This window comes from Carassius carassius, chromosome 8 (genome assembly GCF_963082965.1).
Source record: "Carassius carassius chromosome 8, fCarCar2.1, whole genome shotgun sequence".
Lineage (NCBI taxonomy): Eukaryota > Metazoa > Chordata > Actinopteri > Cypriniformes > Cyprinidae > Carassius > Carassius carassius.
In genome coordinates this window covers 25,570,196-25,592,428 of record NC_081762.1, presented here as the reverse complement: position 1 = coordinate 25,592,428, position 22,233 = coordinate 25,570,196, and the positions used below count along the sequence as shown (strand labels likewise).

General features: G+C 39.7%; 2 protein-coding genes across 3 annotated transcripts in view; both read left to right on the top strand.

The window, feature by feature from the left end:
- Positions 1-22,233, top strand: part of septin7a (septin 7a) — a 318,106-nt gene that overhangs the window by 23,655 nt on the left and 272,218 nt on the right. The gene's annotated exons all lie outside the window — the stretch shown is intronic.
- ctdp1 (CTD (carboxy-terminal domain, RNA polymerase II, polypeptide A) phosphatase, subunit 1) overlaps positions 1-22,233 on the top strand; it is a 125,246-nt gene that overhangs the window by 2,796 nt on the left and 100,217 nt on the right. For both annotated transcript variants that reach the window (XM_059556779.1, XM_059556778.1), the window contains exons 2-8: positions 5,925-6,008; positions 6,207-6,300; positions 7,195-7,323; positions 8,394-8,544; positions 9,245-9,335; positions 13,543-13,709; positions 19,925-20,851. In XM_059556779.1, coding sequence (XP_059412762.1) covers positions 5,925-6,008; positions 6,207-6,300; positions 7,195-7,323; positions 8,394-8,544; positions 9,245-9,335; positions 13,543-13,709; positions 19,925-20,851 — 1,643 coding nt within the window. The remainder of the gene's footprint in view (positions 1-5,924; positions 6,009-6,206; positions 6,301-7,194; positions 7,324-8,393; positions 8,545-9,244; positions 9,336-13,542; positions 13,710-19,924; positions 20,852-22,233) is intronic.

Sequence of the window (22,233 nt, the reverse complement as noted above, 5' to 3'; positions counted from 1 at the left end):
ACATTTTTAACACACTCTGTTAGCTTAGATAATTGGGAAGTTTCATCTGGTCTCGTTGAAATATATAGCTGAGTATCATCAGCATAACAGTGGAAGCTTATTCCGTATTTTCTAATAATATTACCAAGGGGCAACATGTATATTGAAAATAGAAGGGGACCTAGGACGGATCCTTGTGGCACTCCATATTTTACTGATGATAAATGAGATGACTCTCCATTTAAGTAAACAAAATGGTAGCGATCGGACAGGTAGGATCTAAACCATCTTAGAGCCTGCCCTTGAATACCTGTATAGTTTTGTAATCGATCTATGAGTATGTCATGATCTATGGTGTCGAACGCAGCACTAAGATCAAGTAAGACTAGAAATGAGATGCAGCCTTGATCTGACGCAAGAAGCAGGTCATTTGTAATTTTAACAAGTGCAGTTTCTGTGCTATGGTGGGGCCTAAAACCTGACTGAAATTCTTCATACAGATCATTTTTATGCAGGAAGGTGCTCAATTGAGCAGACACAACTTTTTCTAAAATTTTAGACATAAATGGAAGATTTGAAATAGGCCTATAATTTGCCAGTACACTAGGATCTAGTTTTGGTTTCTTAATAAGAGGCTTGATAACCGCCAGCTTGAATGGTTTTGGGACGTGACCTAAAGATAACGACGAGTTAATGATATTGAGAAGCGGTTCTTCGGCTACAGGTAACAGCTCTTTTAGTAATTTAGTGGGTACAGGATCTAATAAACATGTTGTTGGTTTAGATACAGTGATAAGTTTATTTAGCTCTTCCTGTCCTATATTTGTAAAGCACTGCAGTTTATCTTTGGGTGCGATGGATGAAACTGAAGTGTTAGACGCTGTAGAATCTACATTCGCTATTGTATTTCTAATGTTATCTATTTTATCAGTGAAGAAATTCATAAAGTCATTACTATTTAACGTTGGTGGAATATTTGAATCAGGTGGCGTCTGGTAATTTGTTAATTTAGCCACTGTGCTAAATAAAAACCTTGGATTGTTTTGGTTATTTTCAATGAGTTTGTGGATATGCTCTGCCCTAGCAGTTTTTAGAGCCTGTCTATAGCTGGACATACTGTTTTTCCATGCAATTTTAAAAACTTCCAAGTTAGTTTTTCTCCATTTGCGTTCAAGACTACGAGTTACTTTCTTGAGAGAGTGAGTATTACTGTTATACCATGGCACAGTACGTTTTTCTCTAACCTTTTTCAATTTGATGGGGGCAACAGCTTCTAATGTATTAGAGAAAATAGTGCCCATGTTGTCAGTAATTTCGTCTAATTCATGTGTATTTTTGGGTACAAATAGCAGTTGAGATAGATCAGGCAGGTTATTTGCGAATCTGTCTTTGGTGGCTGGAACAATAGTTCTGCCCAGACGGTAACGCTGAGACATATAGTTAATATCAGTTATACGCAGCATGCACGATACAAGGAAATGGTCTGTAATATCATCACATTGGGGTACAATATCTATAGCAGTAAGATCGATTCCATGCGATATAATTAGATCTAGTGTATGATTAAAACGATGAGTGGGCCCGGTGACATTTTGCTTGACTCCAAAGGAGTTTATTAGGTCAGTAAACGCAAGTCCTAATGTATCATTTGCATTATCAACGTGAATATTAAAATCTCCCATGATTAGCGCCTTATCAACTGTAACTAGAAGGTCTGAGAGGAAATCTGCAAATTCTTTTAGGAATTCTGTATACGGCCCTGGTGGTCTATACACAGTAGCCAGAGCAAGAGATACATTAGATTTCTTTTGCATGTCTGACAGTGTAACATTTAGCAAAAGTATTTCAAAAGAGTTAAACCTGTATCCTGTTTTCTGGGTAACATTGAGAATATCACTATATATTGTTGCAACACCTCCTCCACGACCAGTCTGACGGGGCTCATGCTTATAACAGTAGTTTGGTGGAGTAGACTCATTTAGACCAAAATAATCATTTGGTTTTAGCCAGGTTTCAGTCAAGCAGAGTACATCAAAACTATTTTCTGTGATCATTTCATTTACAATAACTGCTTTGGGTGTGAGTGATCTAATATTTATGAGCCCAAACTTTAAAAATTGTTTTTGTTCATTTACTTTACATTTTTCTGGTTTAATTACGATAAGATTTTTTCTAGATCCTACATTATATTTTGACCTCACTATCCGGGGAACAGACACAGTCTTAATAGTTTTTACAGCACAAGTACTTTTATCATTTAAGCGGGTGGAACAAAACTCATCATAATAGTTATTAGAGAATTGTCTTACTAGTCACATGGAGCGAAGTGTCCTGGAGATGTTGTCAGAGAGCAGCTCCGCTCCGATTCTGCTGGGGTGTAATCCATCAGCGCGAAACAGCCTAGGACGCTCCCAGAAAAGATTCCAGTTATTAACAAATAGCAGTTTCTGTTCTTTACACCATGACAACAACCATTCATTTAAAGCAAAAAGTCTACTGAACCTTTCGTGTCCTCGTCGATACGTGGGCAGTGGTCCTGACACGACGATCGTCGCCGCGGGCGTCGTGCTGCGAACCGTCTCGATCAGGCTGCTGAAGTCCCTCTTCAGCGTCTCCGTCTGCCGCAGCGTGGTGTCGTTAACCCCGGCGTGAAGCACGACCGCTCTGGGGCTCTCGTCGACCTTCAGGATCGCGGGTATCTGCGCAGAAACATCGAGAACACGAGCACCAGGCAAACAATGAGTGTGCACTTTACCTTCGGCTAACGTAGCACTTACGTGTCGGACGATGGAGTCTCCGATGATCACAGCGTCGCGTCCTGTCTCGCGGAGGGGAGCGAAGCGGTTCCGGATGGAGATGTCGAAGGCAGGAGGGGGAGAAGTCGTCGCCCGGGACCCGGCTCGCGTCCTCCGCTGTGGATGCACCCAGGGTCCGTGGTGTCCCGGCGTCGCAGTGAAGGACATCTGGGAAGATCGCGTCCTGGGTGCACCGGGCCTGTGCAGAGAAACACACGGAGTAGACGTGGTGGGACTGTTAACAGATCGCTGTATACTTACCCCGGACTTGTGAGCGTGAGCCCGGGATGATTCCAGCGCGGTTCTCCGCTCTCTCAGCTGGGCCTGCCTCACCTCCAGGTCGCGAATCTGCTTTCCCACGGCCTCGAGCTCGAGCTGCACAGAGTGGAGACATTCATCCGCCATTAAAGCAAGTAACAGTGAGTACAGCAGTGGTAATGTGTGTGAATAGAGTATTAGCAATGTTAGCGCAGTTAGCTGCAACCACGCCGCTGATGCTAACGGGCTAAAAGCTAATAGCGGACCCGGGAGATCAAAATAAAACTAGTGATAGCGAGGCGCTCTGATTGTTTTTGTTGTAGAATACAATAGAGGATATATTCACACGTTATATAAACGGAAACGATGATGTATACAATTGTTTTTTGAGTTAAAAATAGTCAATGAAAAGAATATAGTGACGTAGCTCAAACGCAGTACAGCCGCCAACAGAGTCTGGAGGAAGGCTGGAGAAGCTCATAGCCCAAGTTGCTTGAAGTCCAGTGTTAAGTTTCCACAGTCTGTGATGATTTGGGGTGCAATGTCATCTGCTGGTGTTGGCCCATTGTGTTTTTTTTTTAAACCAGGGTCACTGCACCCATTTACCAAAGACATTTTGGAGCACTTCATGCTTCGTTCTGCTGACCAGCTTTTTGAAGATGCTGTTTTCATTTTCAAGCAGGATTTGGCACCTGCCCACACTGCCAAAAGCACCAAAAGTTGGTTAAATGACCATGGTGTTGGTGTGCTTGACTGGCCAGACCTGAACCCCAGAGAGAATCTATAGGCTATTGTCAAGATGAAAATGAGAAACAAGAGACCAAACAATGCAGATGAGCAGAAGGCCACTGTCAAAGAAACCTGGGCTTCATACCACCTCAGCAGTGCCACAAACTGATAACCTCCATGCCACGCTGAATTGAGGCAGTAATTAAAGGAGCCCCTACCAAGTATTGAGTACATGTACAGTAAATTAACATACTTTCTAGAAGGCCAACAATTCACTAATATGTTTATTTATTTATTGGTCTTATGAAGTATTCTAATTTACTGAGAATTGGTGGGTTTTTGTTAAATTTGAGCCAAAATCATCACAATGAAAATAACCAAAGACTTAAACTACTTCAGTCTGTGTGCACTGAATTTATTTAATACACGAGTTTCACAATGTGAGTTGAATTACTGAAATAAATGAACTTTTCCACAACATTATAATTTGAGACACACTTGTATGTAAAGGTTTTGCCACTGATGATTCAAACATGAGTTTTGAGCAGTGAAGAGCAGCGCTTGTTTGTCGTTTCTCCGATCACAAATGCAGACATTGTTTTATGTTTACGCGGCGTGATGCAATGCATCACGTAAAAACTGTATAAGTCATTATAATCAGTAATTATCTCCCCATTGGATGCAACAAATGGCTCATTTGAAATGGGTTTCATTGTTATTGTCTTGTGGCGTCGGTGTTCTGACTGGGACACGCTTGAGGAATTCAGCCAATCACAATGCACTGGATAGCTGGCCAATCAGATCACACCTTGCTTTTCAGACCGATGAGCTTTTTAAATATCGACTTCAGAAGGCGGGGCATAGAGGAGCAACAATAATGTACAGTATGTGGAAAATGTGTTTTTTGAACCTTAAACCACATAAACATATTTTAATTACGCCATATACAAATAATGTACTTTTTTAGCAACGTCATATGACCCCTTTAATCATGAACTCACTTCATTTTAAAAATGTATCATAAAATAAGACAAGAGATAAGCAAATCTCTCTTGATCTAAGAATCTTTTCACATTTGCACATGTAAATAAATTAAAACACTGATGAAGAAGAGCATTGTTTTTGCAGTGTGATTAGAAGGTACAGTAAAAGTTATTTCAATCTCCTAGTAGTTGGAAACAGCTATTCAAGCCTTAAGCTTTTTCTATTTTTAAATTATTTAATAAATAATGGAGATCTATTGGAAGTTTTATTTTTTTTACATTTTGAAGCATCGCTAATACATTTGCATTTAGAGAACATATTGGCATATTGTTTTACATTCAATTAAGTCCTTAACTTTGTTTTAAAAAGTCTTAAATGTAACTTGAATGAGAAATATGCATAAAAAAAACAAGCAATTTCAAGCAACCCAAACAGCAATTAAATTTTTTTTATTGCTATAAAAAACAACCAAAGAATATTACAAAATGGGGTTAATTATAAAAATACACCTTCAGCAGATTACACCGTTTAAGGGCTTTTGTTATGCATAAGTTTTAAGGATGTGCAGATCTCTTAACTCCTTCTGGAAATGTGAGTGGATAGGAAGGTTGTTAAAACATCCACATTTACATATAAAATAACTTGCCAAAACTATTATTTTTCATTACAATTTAGAGAGATGTCTTGAGAATGTCCTTTCTCTTATATGACAGACTAGCAATAAGCAAATTATGGGTGTAATTGTAAATCATGCCTTTTTGAGTATTTTTTATTTTTTTGTAAATGTTATGATCCTTCTGATATGTCTGAACCTGTTACATTAGGAAATATTTCAACATAGGAAAGAAAACTGCCAGTCTTTCATGCTTGTTTCTTTGCAGTCTTTAACAGTAGAGGGTGCTGTGTGCATATATTAGAAATTGCTTAGTTTTTTTTAGGCATTAAATTGAAAAAATGAACATCAGTTTACACTTCTCTTTGCACTTATACTGGAGTTTGGAGAGATACTTTGCATACATTTTCCCAGTCCCCTGAGTGAAATATCATTATAATGCAGCTTATAGATTACCTTTCCCTATAATTCAGGTTTTTAGCCTGCTAAGAAGCATAGCTTATTTAAATGAAGTGCATTTGTTTATTGCTGTATTTATTGCTACACATTTTTTGTCTTTTTAACAGGAGTGTGATAGCAAAAGTGGAAGAATGCAGTCATCCCATTGTAATGAAGGGCTTGTGTGCCGAATGCGGCCAGGACTTAACTCAGTGAGTCTACATCCACTTTACTTCTGTCTTTTCTCTTCAGTCTCCAGTTCAGAATCGTTTCTGTCCTCTCACCCAAATAAGTGAAATGACGTCTGTCAGGAGCCATTCAGGAAAAGCTATTGTTGTTTTTCACGTGTGTCGGCTCTTAGAGTTATTGCTGTTGGTAACTATGGTGCTGAAGATGCTCTTATGTTTCAGACTACAGAGCAAGAATGGAAAGCAGCAGGCGCACATCTCTACAGCGACTGTTTCCATGGTGCACAGTGTTCCCGAGCTGATGGTCAGCTCAGAGGTGAGCGCCTACCGTTCGTCACTTCTGAGGAGGGAGATATGTGTTTCTATGTATTTCAGTCAGAATCAAACAACAAATGGGTGACGTTATTTCAGATTTCAGATAAAATCTTAAAAGGTTAGTTCACCCAAAAATGAAAATTAGCCCATAAATTACTCACCCTGAAGTCATCTTTTGACTTTCTTCTTTCAGACGAATCCAGTCAGAGTTCTTTTAAAAATGGTGTTTGATCTTTCAGCTGTTTGATGTCACTCAGTGTGTGCTGCACTGCATCGGTCCATTAGAAGTTTAATAAAAAGCTCATCCAATAAAAAAAGTGTCTCACACGTCTCCAGGGGGTGAACAAAGGCCTTCTGTAGTGAATCAATGCGTTTTGTAAGAAAAATATCCATATTTAAACTGTAATTATCACTTTAATGTAGCTGCTATTCTGTGTCAGCCGCGCAACAGGGATAAGTTTTCTACACGTGTTTACTCTTCGATTTGAAAGAAAACAGCACATCCTTGTGTCACGGCTGACACAGAAGACTCGTGTGTTTTTTTTTAACACAATCTTGTGTGTATTTGACAGTTTAAGCACAATAAGACCTGAAAGAGAGCTTAGTTTATAATACTCACATGTGACGGTTGCTTTATGTGCGCGTGCTTCAGAGGTGTGCACTAAGAAAACCATATAGCAGAGGTTTAAACTAATATGCTGTTTGGATACTTTCCAAATGAGTATATCAGAGGCCTTTAAAGGTAAAGTGTGTAATTGATGTCTTCGTGATGATTTGTGAGGTCAAATACATTTCAGAGGGGCTTTAATAAGTGGTTGTGTATTGAGGGTTAGTGTTTACTCTGCACAATCAGTGTCTGGTGTACAAACGCAGTGTGTGTTGTGTCTGTGAGCAGCAAGCGGAGCAGCTCGGCCGAGAGGACCAGCAGAGGCTTCACAGGAACAGGAAGTTAGTGCTGATGGTGGATCTGGACCAAACGCTGATCCACACCACTGAACAGCACTGCCAGCGCATGTCCAACAAGGTAACGTTAAAAACCTTGCACTACACGTTTAACCCTCAACAGTATCAGTTTCTTTAAAAAGACTGAAACCCTAAACCGTAATTAAAAATGCAGGAACAATTATACTCAATATTAATGGATATACATCATTTTATCATCTTCTAGAAGACATTAATTAATGCCCTTCTAATTAATGCCCAGGGCAGAGAGAAACATTTATAAGAATTAATTTATACCTGCAGTAATTGGATAATTAAATTAAAACACGAAGGTGCAACGATCTGATGTGTTTTTTTTTATATCTATCTGGTTTTTAATGTTATTTTATGTTTGTTTGACAGAGTTATTGTATTGTTTTTTTGAGTGTAATTGAAGTAGCATAGCTTTCTCTTTGTTTCGTTGGTTTCTTTTGTGCTCATTTGATATTTTTCAGGCGTTTGTCATTGGTTCGCTGTGTTATGGTGGCTTATCTACACTACCTTCATTTTGTTTGAGTTTAGCAGAAACAAAAATAAGATGTGGACAGCCGTACGGTTTTCCTTGACTCCTTCGTAACCTCATTTGCTTTTTTCCGTGAACTTGTGGGTGTGACTGGAAGCATTGCTTTGAAGAGCCTAAATGCAGCCGAGCACTGATTGGTTTTTATTTAAATGACGGCATCGTACTCTTTTTCTCAGCTATCATCCATTTTCGATTCATTTCTTGTCGTAGGCGTTAACGCTTTCCTTCTGCCAGGCGTGCATTCACTCAGTAGATCAACTCGAGCAAAACACAATCTCAGATCTTTATACCAAACAATTACTAGACCATTAACTGAGCTATCAAAGGCTCAAATGCTTTCCTCAAAGACTGCATTATGTCTGCTTTCAGAAATTGTGCAGCTTTTACAGCATTTTCCAGAGCTGTTCTGTTGAAACTAATGCAGCCTCTGTAAAGCTGGACTGTAATGCAGCAGTACAGAATATGTGTATGCCTTTCAATCTAAAGCAGATGCACTGCTGTTCAGATGTGTAGATTTTTTAATACCTTCTTTCAGAAAGGATGCATTTATTTGATCAAAAGTGACATATATTCACTTTTTTTTTTTTCAGGGAATCTTTCATTTCCAGCTGGGACGGGGGGAACCTATGCTTCATACACGACTGCGGCCTCACTGCAAAGACTTTCTAGAGAAGATCGCCAAACTGTACGAGCTGCACGTCTTCACCTTTGGCAGCCGTTTGTACGCTCACACCATTGCAGGTACATGGCTGTAACACATTGAATGAGACATGAACGATAACTGAGATTATATTGACCTTTCACAGTAACACCAGGTGGCAGCATTTCTTCATATGTTTGAGCATTTGCTCAGTGTTTTGAGTTTGAAGATGAATATATTTTTTTGCTGATAAAAGCCTCTGCTAAATGACTAATAAAAAAGAAATCCTTTAGTGAGGGTGCTTATTATAGCCATCTATAATATACCCTATTAGTAACCTTTAAGAGTGCTGCATTAATTCTTTCGTTTAGGTCTGAGTGTTTATTATTGGAAATTAAATTGGTAGTGTTGCGTCTGTGTTCTTGCATTAAGTGAGCTTCATATATGGCATCTGGCATATTTGAATCTCTTAATATTTGGTTGGTCTGGTTATGGCCATTCATATGGACCCGATCAGCAGTAGAGAAGACACCATGTAGAAAGTAGCTCGGCTTTTCTGAATGAAAGTCTTGATTTGTTGTAGCACAGGCAGGAGATTGAAAGCCTGAAAGCATTGGTTTTGTTTTATTTTTCCTGTTTTCCTTTTATTACTGCTGTAAGTAGCCTCAATGCAGTCTGAGTGAAACTTCAGCATTTATAGCTCTGCTTCCAGCCGTAATTCAGACTTCATCTTTAAAAGCAATGACTGTTTCCTCTCTTCCTTTCTATCACTCATACCAATTTATTTCTCCCTTTAAAAAGGTTTTTTAGACCCTGAAAAGAAGCTGTTCTCTCATCGGATCATGTCTAGAGATGAATGCATTGACCCATTCTCTAAGACCGGCAACCTCAGGTGAGGCAGTTTCACTCATTTCTGTCTACTTCTGGAGGAGTTTAGCCTTCAGCATCTTTCTTGATGCAGTTTTAATAATGAAGTTGCATTTATGACATGTAGCCTAGTTATTACTAACTTCAAGATCAGCTTGTTCCAACAAAATGTTGGAACAAAAAAAGTCCTTTTGTTGAAAGATAGTAATACTTCTATTCAGCAAGGATGCTTTGATCAAAAGGAACAGTAAAATAAAACTTTTTGTTTTATTATTTGGAAACACGATTTCTAAAAACATATTAAGCAGCACAAGTGCTGTCAAAGTTGATGACAGTAAGAGCTAGGACTGTGCGATATGGGGAAAATATCTAATTGCGATTTTTTTGACAGATATTGCGATTGCGATTTTTAAATTTGCAAAGTCAAGCTTCAGCTCAATATTGTCAATATGCACAGTATGCATATTCATTACCCTGCTGAAAAAAAAACAGATATTCTTAGTTTTTCCATGAAACCATTACAAAATTCCTTTTTGTTTATGGCATTATTACAATAGGAATTACTGTTCCTATTGGCTTGCTATTACTTCCTATTACTGTTGTTCTATCCAATTCAATTCCCATTATAACCCTGAAATCCTCTCAATTTTCAATTGTGTTTTGGGAGGGGTTCTATATATATAAATAGCCTCTATATATATATATATTTTATTATATTATATTATATTATATAGAATTTTTTTAACCGACAAGATTATAATGGTATAACTAATTTTATAGAATTAACTTAGTTACTGAATTTTTTTTTAAATATAAAGAACTGTATTTCTTTAGTCAATTATTAAAGTATTACATGTTACACTGTATTTGGGATTTTAAGAACAAGTGGAAAATGTGGTGAATGTTTCATTCATTCAAGTGAAATTAGCAAGCAGTTAGACAGAATTTACAATCGTTTTAAATGCAGAACCAGGCGCGAGCTGACGAAGGTTGTGCGCGTGCGTCGAGCCTCATTCATACTGCCAGATGCGCTCGTGGAGATTTGTGGTGCGGGGCCGCGTGAGAATATAACCGAGCGTTACGAAACAGTCTGTGTGAGTGCGGCGAGTGTCAACGGCTCGTCCGTGACACGGGATTCGCACCGCGTGGGGAAGAGAGGAGCGAGTATAGGAAGCATTCAGAGACACAGGCTGTGTGTGCGGTCTTCTGAATGGGGAATAGCGAATAAGAGATGCTCAGTAGCGAATATCAGATGCATTGTGACGCAGCTCTTGTAAATCATCTTTTTTGTTCATTGTCTGTCTTTTCAAAGCTTAAGTTGCATAACGTTTTTCTTTAGTTTTAATTTGCCTAACTATTGACCTGACCCTGTAGACGCCATAATCCCACTCTAGGCTTTTCTCAATGTCAAGGATACTTCCTTGGCAGGACTGGTCCTTCCAAGTCACTTCCTTCAGAGGCTAGGCGAGATTCGGAGAACACGTAAATGGAACAGGCTAGCAAGTGCACGTAATTGCGTCATTACGTCAGTGAAAAGGTCCTTTTGAATAACGCTGTGAATGGTATCGTTAAATTACTTTGGACAACTTAACTAGTTATTTATAAAAGAAATGCCGTTGACGTAACCAATTGTTAAATGACAGGTCCGGTTCAGTTAACCATTTGTATTTGTATAATTTACAATATCAATATGGTAGTAATTTGTACTGGCATTTAAATGTTAAACTTTACTTATATTTACTACAGTTATAACAAATGTTTGGTAACGTAAATAAAAAACCGTTAACGCTCCGACTCCGCTAACGTTCGACAGTTTTGAATTTTTGAACAAGATAGCAAAGCTGCGCGCATAGGATTGTAGGTGATTTGAGAGCGCGAAGGATACACATATACATCCTTTCCTGTGTATGGGATATTCTTCGAACGAAGGACGCAGTCCTTGGTTGAAATTCCGAGGATCCTCTACATTGGAACAGTCCTTCGACGGATGTCGATGACGTAGCATCCTCGAAATACTGGCTTCCGAGGATCCTTCCTTGACATTGAGAAACACCTTCTGTCTCTCTCCTCCTTTCCGTTTTTTTTTGTTTTTTTTAAATGGTGGGCATTTACACAGTTGGCTAGAGCAGAGCTGATTGGGGAGAACGGAGGTGCACTCACTCTATCGGTTAGTAAGACTGTCACTCATGGCTGGATCAGAGTAATATCGCGTCCACATCGCAGGCTTTTGCGATTAGCAAATCGCAACTTCTCAAATCGCGATTTCAATTCGATTTCGATTAATCGCACAGCCCTAGTAAGAGCTCTTATTATTAATTGTGCACCAATCATGAATGATTTCATGAATGAAGATCATGTGACACTGAAGACTGGAGTAACGATGCTGAAAATTCAGTGTTATATCACAAGAATAAATTACATTTTAAAACATATTCAAATAGGTCTTTTATATTGAAAAAATATTTAGATTTTTTAAGTCAAGCAAGATTTAAAAGTCAAGCATCTAAAGTGTTTTTCTTGTTAAGTGCAAAGCTTCTTTAACTTTGTGTGACAATGCAGAGTGATTTTCTTGACTCCAGCAGTGTGAACAGAGACAGAAGAAGAGACGTGTGTATTTCTGAAGGGCTTCAGAGAACAGCTCTGATTCAACTTAAAACTAAACGTGTTTTCAAGTGCAGTTTCACAGACCGCTGCTTTTCACCCACATCTGTATTCATTATTCTGTATTCATTCGGCTCTGCATGACAGATCAAGCATACGGTGAACACTGAATACATTTAACACTTCAGTGTATTCGTTTATGCAGCACGATCTGATTTCAGTTCATAATTCAGAAGAACTATACACACGTTTTTAAAATTATGAAGTTTAAGATGACTCTGATCTCTTAAGATTGCATATATCTTAGATATTTACATTTTATCTCTAGCATGATTTCTAATTTAGATAGTTCCAGTGAGATAGGACCCTTTGCAAGACAACTTTAATCAAATGTCTAAGTTGTAAATAGTTGTACAAATCTTTGTCAATTTCAAATTCACTTTTTAATTCAGAAACCGATTTAATGGTGCCCTCTATAAGTACTTGCTTAAAAGAGAACTATACAAACTTTAAGCCTATTAAACATTTTGAGGTGGTTTATTTTCCGTTCTTTCTGAAAATACACCTCATTTCTGTGAATCTCATGTTATTTCCTTTGAGGTGAAGCACTCCGTAAATCTTTGAACCTGAATCCTCAACATTTTAATCATTGAAATGACTTGGAAAAGGCAATTTAAAATGACAACGTAAGTTTTTGTTAGCTATTTCACCTTATGTAAGTTTACAATATGTTACATTACTATCTTGTTGTTAATTATAAAGTTTAACAGCGTGTTAAATTTTAACAACTCGTAATATTTATAGGATTTAAGCATTTGTTATTCTGCATCGGTAGCATAAAACATCTTCGAGCCAGAGTTGTTTGCTTTTTCTTGTTTTATGCAATAACTACACTTCTCTTTCCTCGTGTCAGACTGTTAATGCGTGTGGGTTTCGTATGAGGCTCTCGTACTGACCTTGAAGCAAGAACAGTCTCAGAGAGCAGCCACTATCATACAAAGACAGTCACGATCGGACTTCAGCGGCGCACAGATTACTTTCTTTAGGTCGAGATACCTACAGAAGCCAAGCCTGTGCAGCCCAGTGCTTCTATTCGTGTGAATGACTTTGTTTGCCATTTCAAAGCTCGAGCTGTTATAAAGATGTTCTTGGGGGCTCTTTAGATGCACCAGACATTCACAGATGAATCTGTACTCATTACGCTGTATACCCAGAGACCCCAGGTGCGTTTGGACCCTCGAGATGTACTTCAAAATATCAGAATATACAGCGCAGACACACTTTTTTCATTACATTGCGACATTTTGTGGTTGTGAGATGTTAATTAAAATTAGTTAATTTGATTTTCTGCACCTGTGGTTCATTTCTTAGGACATCTTGAGGAGAACTGACTTCATACACCCACTAAAAATACCTTGAGACCAGCTAATTGTCTAAATCGTTTTTTTTTTGCCCGTACTGTTTTTGGTATTGAACCAATGTTAATGTTATGAAATGCTCATTGACATTTTGGTCTTGGCAGGCTGGGACTGTCTGGGAGCTGTTTATTTAGTCATAACCAAGCATCAGCTGCTAAATATGAGCATCTAAAAATGTCAGTATGAAAACTGCTGCTTTTCTTTTTTTTTTAGAAATTTGTTCCCCTGTGGAGACTCCATGGTGTGCATCATAGACGACCGAGAGGATGTGTGGAAGTTCGCCCCCAACCTCATCACAGTGAAGAAGTACATCTACTTCCAGGGCACCGGTGACATCAACGCCCCACCGGGCTCACGAGAGGCCCAGATGGCCAGGAAAGGTAATGTTTATTTTCCCAGTGACTCTAATTAACGACAATGCTCGGCAAACTGGAACTTAGCCCTTGTGTCTTCTGTCCTCGAAGCCAGAATCCTGAGCTAAAGTGAATTGTGAAAATAGTGTCTCAACAAACAAATCCATTTTTTCTGTAGGAATCTACACTAATTGGAATAAAAGATTTCTGACCAACAGGAATATGACTTCTGTATAAGCTCATACATTGCTATGTAATGGACAGCATTTTTTTAATGGACAGTACCATTCTTTTTGGTAAAATTTTGCCCAAATTTTACTGTACCTACATCTTAAAGGAATAGTTTACCCAAACATGATTTAAAAATTGTTTCTTTATGGGAACAGATTTGGAGAGAAATAGCATTATATCACATCCTCTGCAGTGAATGGGTGCCGTCAGAATGAGAGTCCAAACAGCTGATAAAAACAACACAAAAATCCACATCACTCCAGTCCATCAGTTAACATCTTGTGAAGTGAAAAGCTGCGTAGGGCTGGGCGATATACAAAAAAAAATTATATCTCGATATTGTCAAAAATTTTTACGATATTCGATATATATCTCGATATGTTTGCATTTGCATTTAAATAATAAAAAATAAAACATGATTTTCTTTTGCCCAAAAAAAACAAAAAACATTTAGATTAAACAGCTAATTTAAGCAGTTAAAAAATCTAGACCAAGAGATCACTTACTGCTTTTTATTAAATGAATACATGTAGGCATATATGTAACTGAAGCAGTGCAAATTAAGTAACAGTTACAGAAAGTGCATTCTGTCAACTTTTTAGTGCATGCAATTCACAATTTAAACTATGCAACTGGGATAAGTATTTTATTTTAATTTTTTTAACAAGTTTTTAAGCTAAGAACACAAGTCTGTCAACTGTCTGTGGTTTTAAGAGAAGCTCTGTGGCATGAAACTATGTTCCTACTGACACTAAAAACCCTCTTAGATGGGAAGCTAGTTGCTGAAGCACATAGCTATTTCTTATATTTAAATATATATAAATGAATACCAAAGACTTTTGCATTCTCTCTGTCTATATTATGGAAACTGGTAAACATATCAGTGAAATTCCCCAATAGTAATTCCAAATGGCCATAGCCTATGTTTCTCTATTCAAACATCAGCGGTCGAGTAAGTGCATTTATTTTGCGATCATAAATGCAAACAATACAGTTGAGATCTCACGACAGAACACAGACCGGCTGAACGACGCTTTCATTAGATCGCTCAATTCCAGATCGCACATTTTAAGTTTTGTGTGAACTGTTACTTTAAAAGATTTGGTTAAAGTGAATAAAAACTGCTGTTTGGAGCAGTCATCATGACAGGAGGCGGCTATTGGAACAGCTGTTCGTCTTCTGGTTAGTCTTTCATTGTGAATTCTTTTGAGTATTACATTGTTAATTTTTATTACAGATGAATATTGCTCACAAGTATTACTAAAGAAGTGAATTAGATTTGCTTCAGATTTCAATCCTTCTTTTGGTTGGAAAAGTAGTTCGCTCTCCAGCAGGGAGGGTTTAATAAGAAGCGATGGTGGTGTTTTAATAAAGGCTCATGTGCGTGACCTCTCTCTGTGAGCTCTGCAATAATCTGCTTACCAGAGGAGAGGAGTGCACTGCATTTTACAGCAGCTCCAGGAAACACTCTGCCAGCGGAGGTCAACCTGCCAACCAGCAGTGGGATCTATTAAACTGATTTGCTCCTGCACAAACTAAAGAGAGTTCACAGCCTATGCAGAGGCTCTGTCTGTCAATAGCTGTTTGAAGCGAGTCCCTGTGGGCTGGACACATGGGAAACAAAGTTACAAGAACATTACAAATGTCTGTTTGTGAACTGTTCACTGGGTGAAGAGGGGTTCAAGTGGAGCTCCTCTTTTGAAGCTTAAAACATGTTTGTGGTTGACCTTCTGTCTGTACATCTTGTGAAAGATGTACAAAACTATATTTAAAAAATCAATTAGTGAATGGTTGTCTGACCAGCCAGTGGTTCTCAACCTTTTGACTTTAAGGCTCATTGTATTTGAAGTGTTTGAAGGTCCCTAGCCCTATTTTTTTATTACTTTAATATATTGGCACTCTTAGTCTCCTAGTTAAAATAAAATAATTCAATTTCAGGATTCCAGACATTCTAAGAGCTAAATGTTTTTCAGTGAACATTTTAATAACTCCCAGTTTTTAAGCTCTTGCAATAATTAGTAACACTGGACAAAAAATGAAAATGTTTTTCCTTTGTAATGTGCTTGTGTTGAGTGTCTGTGTTCACATACAATATCATATGGTGCATTTGGCTTTATGTTTAAAAAGCTAAGTATACTTTGAGCTTAATTTATTAATTTACCTGACTTTTCTGTCTTTTGAAATCTGCTCTCACTGTACTTTGATGTCAAACACTGATTGGTCTGTGCAGCGCTGTTTCAAGTCTAACAGGTCTTGTAGTTTTGGGAAAGGGGCAGTGCTCAGTGTCTCGATTACGTCATTGAGTCACGATTTTAGCCGCCCCCTCAAAAAAACAAATATTGATCATGAAAATAGTGAAAATCTGTTTAATGGTCTAACTCCACAATTAAGCACTACATTGTTCACAGTCTTTGTAAGATGTTTCAGCAACGCATTTCTAACATTTCTAATGGGTTTAAAAGCAGTTCTCAGAACTGACTTTACACAGACTGAAGTATTAAAATAATAAAAAATGTTGTGGTATCTCAATGATACTACAATACAGTGGCATGCAACAGTTTGGGAAGCCCTTGCAGAATCTGTAAAACCGTGAATAATTTTAACAAAATAAGAGAACTCATACAAAATGGAAGTTTTTTTTTTTCTTTCTTTCTTTGTTTTTTTTTTATAACGGTCCTGAGTAAGATATTTTACATAAAAGATGTTTACATATAGTCCACAAGACAAAAAATAATGCTGAAATTATTAAAGTAACCCCGTACAAATGTTTGTGAACCCTTGGTTCTTAATACTGTGTGTAGTTACCTGGATGATCCACAACAGTTTTTTTTGTTTTTTTTGTGATGGTTTTTAATGAGTCCCTTGTTTGTTCTGAACGGTTAAACTGAGAACTGTTCTTCAGAAAAAACATCCATGTCCTGCAAATTCTTCAGTTTTCCTGTATCTTTTGCATATTTGAACCCTTTCCAGCAGTGACTGTGGGATTTTGAGATCCATCTTTTACCACTGAGGACTACTGAGGGATTCAATCATAACTATTAAAAAAAGTTCAAACATTCACTGATGCTCCAGGTGAAAACACGATGCATTAAGAGGTATGCACACATAAGCATTAAAGGAGACATATTATGCCCCTTTATACAGTATGTAATGTACGTCTCTAGGGTCCCCAGACTGGGTCTTTTAAGTTTTAGCTCAAAATACCCCACAGATCATTTATTATATCATTTTGAAAAAAATTATTTTGAGTGGAAGCAGAAACATGCTGTTTTTCATGCCTGTCTCTTTAAATGCAAATGAGCTGCTCCCCGCCCCCTTTTCTAGATTATAGCTTTGTCATTACAGCTGTACCTGCTAAAAAAAAACAAAAAACATCTGTTTTGGTTCTGATTATAATGTTTATTGCGCTGAAATCATGTGTTTTAAACCATATTAGTTTATACTAGGGCCCGACCAATATGACAGGAAGGGGAGGGAAGGAGGAGGCGGGAACCGGCGGACAATCCAATAGCATTTTAATAAAACAAAATAAACACAAAACAGCGCACCAGCCCCTCACGGACGACTGGTGCGCACAAATAAAAACACAACTAAAATCCCAGGCCTGGTCCTCTCTCGTCCTTCACTGTCGTGGCTCCAGTTTTATATACTTCCATCTCCTACGTGGGACTCGAGACCAGCAGTGGGCCGCAGGTGCCAATGATTTGCCCAATCACTGCCGGCCTCACTCCTTGTTCCCACGTCCCTCGGCCCCACCCCACTCGCCACATACCCCCATCGCCCCTCGCAGGCCGGGGGGTACCCACGAGACTGCGCTCTACTCCCCCGACCGCTCACAGAAACCTGCGGGAACCTGGGGGTAGGACAGAAGAGGCGAGAGAAAAGGAGATGGAAGGAGGAGCGAGAGAGGGGAGAGAGAAAAAAAAAATCCGGTTCCCAGACGCACTGCTGCTCGGCCCTCCACCGGCTGGGAGATCTCCTCCGTGGTGCCTGGCGGTGGCACTGGACGGCCCTCGGCGGACGGTACGACACCCCTCCGCCGCCCGGTGGACGGCGACGGCTCCTCCGGTTTTGGGCAGCCGGCAGGAGTCCCCCGTTCCCTGCTCCTCCGGATACCTTCACGGAGGCAGCAGGCTCCGGCCCCCTGGCGAATGGCGCCGACTCCTCCGCTCCCTCACGGAGGCAGCCACCCCTCCCTATCGTGGGCGGTCGGCAGCGAGCTCGCCCGTCCCCGGCAACTCGCTCCAGTCCACCGCCTCGAGCGTCCATGGCGGCATCCTCCTCGCCAGCTCCGTGGCACCGCGGATTCACCACAGCGGCGAGGGATCTTCAGCAGCGCGTCCCTCCTTCTCCCGGGCTTCGGCACCACTGTAATGATAAAAACCTTTGTATTCATCCGGAAGAAGGAGGAGGGAACTGGCGGACAATCCAATAACATTTTAATAAAACAAAATAAACACAAAACAGCGCACCCAGCCCCTCACGGACGACTGGTGCGCACAAATAAAAACACAACTAAAAGCCCAGGCCTGGTCCTCTCTCGTCCTTCACTGTCGTCGCTCCAGTTTTATATCCTTCCATCTCCTACGTGGGACTCGAGACCAGCAGTGGGTCGCAGGTGTCACTGATTTGCCCAATCACTGCCGGCCTCACTCCTTGTTCCCACGTCCCTCGGCCCCGCCCCACTCACCACAGTGTGTTCTATATACAATACCAGTCAAAAGTTTGTACATACGAATGGGAAGTATCTTAAAACTTTTGACTATACAGTACTGTTATAAAGCCTACACATAAAGAATATCAACCGATATATCGGTACCAGTCTTTTTTTACTCCTTAATATCGGTATTGGCATTGGCCCCAAAAAACTCATATCGGTCTGGCTCTATTTCTGATATACGATTTTCTGAGCACACACATCCGAAGCACAAGGACATAAAGCGGCTGTCACAGCATCGGAGTACTAAACTAAGTTCTCATTCACACAAAAGTTTACATTAAAAACACACAAGTTGTCTATGAAGGTAAACAGCTGGGAAATAAACTGCATGTTTATTTTAGATCTGTGTGGCAGCAGCAATATACAGTAAATAAATCAATAAATCCACTGCTCTCTTGTTTCCTCTGAAGGCCCATTCACACCAAGCACAATAACTATAAAGATAATGATATTAGCGTCCACACCAGCGAACAATATCTGTCTATTTAAGCGCAAGCGCGTCTGCCAGTTTAAATTCTTGGGCACATTATAGCAGGATTGATTCTGATTGCCTGTCCGTATTTTTATCGTTCATCAGATGAAAAAAGTCGCCCTAAAAGTGATTCCAGTGATATTGTTTCTCTGTGCCTTTATCATTATAGACTATAAATAGTGTTCTGTGCTTGTCATTGCAGCCAAAGGCAGAACAGTTGTTTTTCAGACAGCATGACAGCATGTTTTTCTCAAACTTTCGCCATGAAGTTAGAGTTAGTACACCGTTGTCGCTTGCGAAATCAAAATGACTGCACTGTGGGTGGAAATTTTATAGGTTAATGGGGGGTAAAGGGCATTTTGCAGAAAAAGGCTCATCAAAGCAAAGTGACTGGATTAATCTGTTTCACGTTTCCCTGGTTGGTAGATGCACCAGGGACCTGATTATAGCACTTAAAACCTGGACAATTCAGATATTCATGATATGTCACTTTGAAGAACCAAGGGTTCCCAAACTTTTAAAGGGGGTTATTTTAATAATTTCAGCTTTTTTTTTCTTTGTCTTGTGGACTGTGTAAACATCTTTTATGTAAAATATATGCAATATACTCTGTATATGTATATACTGTATATTCTGTATTGTAAATATTTTTTACTTTTAACTCTGTATTACAACCCTTTTGTACAATTCATTAAACATACAGTAGAAGTGCTTCAAGTAAGACATTTAGAATTACTTCAGAAAAGAAATGCTTCATTAAGACACAAATTGTTACTCAAGAGTTGTACTTTAAACATAATTTCTGATATCCTGCTGTAGGTAACCAGGCTGGTCGGCCTGCAGAGAACTTGGAACCGTCAGGACAGGAGGAACAGAGAAATAGCCTCAGGAAATCCAGCAAGGACCCCAAAACTGGGAATGAGGACTCGTCCCCCTCTGCCACTCAGGGAGCATCAGCCAATGAGAGGACTCACCCCACAGGGGAACGGCCCACTGACAGCACAGAATTAACTGACAAGTGTACTGTGAAAGCAGAGGGGGAGGGCAGCTCAGGTGTGACAGGTACCTCAGGTGAGACAGGCATCCCAAACACTGCTGCCAACGACCTGGATTTTGACCTTTCCAGCGACAGCGAAAGCGAGGGTAAAACGGGATTATCTGACAGCGATGGCGAAGCCAAACAAAGCCAAACAAAAACAGAGGAGTGTAAAAGCAAAGCAGATGATGGGGAAGGGGACAAACAGAGGACAGAGGGGGACGATGTCCCAGAAACAGATCCCGAGGATCTCAGTGATTTAGGCAATGGCTGTTCTGACAAGAAGGAAGTTGAAACTGAGTCTCAAAACAGCGAGCAGTCAGGCGTCACCATGGGTGAAGAGTCCTTAGATCACAGTATGGAGGACGAGGACGATGAGGAAGAGGAAGACATTGACCAGGACGACCACCTGATTTACTTGGAGGAGGTTTTGGTTCGCATCCACAGAGAGTATTACTCGCGCTACGAGGCCTTCCTCAGGAAAGAGAGTTCAGAGAGTCCGGACATACGGAAGATCATTCCCGAACTGAAGGGCTCCGCGCTGGCAGGCACCACCATCATCTTCAGCGGCTTGTATCCCACCAACTACCCAATGGAGCGCACGAGGGAGTGGTACCACACCAAGGCACTGGGTGCCAAGCTTGGCAAGACCCTTGTGCTCAATGCCAAAGACCCAAACCGCACCACTCACCTTATTGCTGCACGTGCAGGTGAGTCTCACATGCTTCAGACACCAGTTATGAAGGGATGTTTGCAAAAGTGACTAGTCATTGGTTTTTTTGAATAACTAGTTGGTTGTAAAGAGTTAGTTCACCCCCCAAAAAATAATTACTCACCCTCATTTCGTAAGACCCGTAAGACTTTTGTTCATCTTCAAAACACAAATTAAGATATTTTTGATGAAATCTGGGAGCTCTGTAGACAGAAAGGATACTATCACGATCATTGCACAGAAATGTAGCAAGGACATCAGTAAAATAGTCCATGTGACATCAATGGTTTTACGAGAATACTTATTGTTTTCTTTGCGCACAAATGTAACATAATTTATTCAGCAATTCTTCTCCCTGAGTTACTGTCTTCCGCCATTTTGGAGAGTATCCCAGAATGTAATCAGCACTGTATCCGTTCAGTAGAAAGTGCGCTAATGCTGAATGTAAACAATGCTGATTACGTTAATTTGTTTTCCTAAGATAAACGAAGGTCTTACGGGTTTAGAACGATATGTAGGTGAGTAATTAATGACTGGATTTTAGTTTTTGGCTGACATCCTGTGGGGCTGCATGTTTATTAAAGACCAAAATTTTGATTTTGGCTTACTGTGATTACTAAATCACAAAAGCTGTGAATTAATTAAAGAAATATGCCTTGCGTGTTTTAGAGTGAAGTGCAGTGCTTTGTTCATTTGCACATGAGCAGCTGATGAGCCATGTTTTCAGGTTCTCAGAGCAGCTCGTTGTGCTCCATGCCAACTTCATCTCTGCATCTACTTTGAGTTTTGGGTCGCTTTAAAGCACATTTTGTAAGAAAAGTGAGAAGTGCTTTCAAGCTGACTGTTGTCAACAAAAGAGAAGCTTTTCATCAAAATAAAAGCTCTGTAGTTTAACATTTGAAGATCAACAGCCGTAAACAGTGCTGGCTGGGTGTGCAAAACATTCCAAAAATGTTAACATACATGATTTACCCCATTATAACAAAATGAGAAGTAGTAAGACTTGAAACATTTAAACAAAGACACTTGCTTGTTTGCACACTAATAATAACGGACTCGTGCGTGTCTAATAATGTACGACTCCTGCATGTCACTGTAATCGTCTTTATCTCCATTACAACTGTCATCCATCAAAATTTTGCTGCTTTGATTTATTCAGCCCATATAGACTAGTCCTGACTTTATATTTCTTATTAGCAGAGGTATGTTTGTTCCCACCAATTGCTGCACAAGTTAAGGTTACGTATGATGATAAATCATTTTCTTTAGTGATAGTGAAGTGACATTCAGCCAAGTATGGTGACCCATACTCGGAATTTGTGCTCTGCATTTAACCCATCCGAAATGCACACACACAGAGCAGTGAACACACACACACAC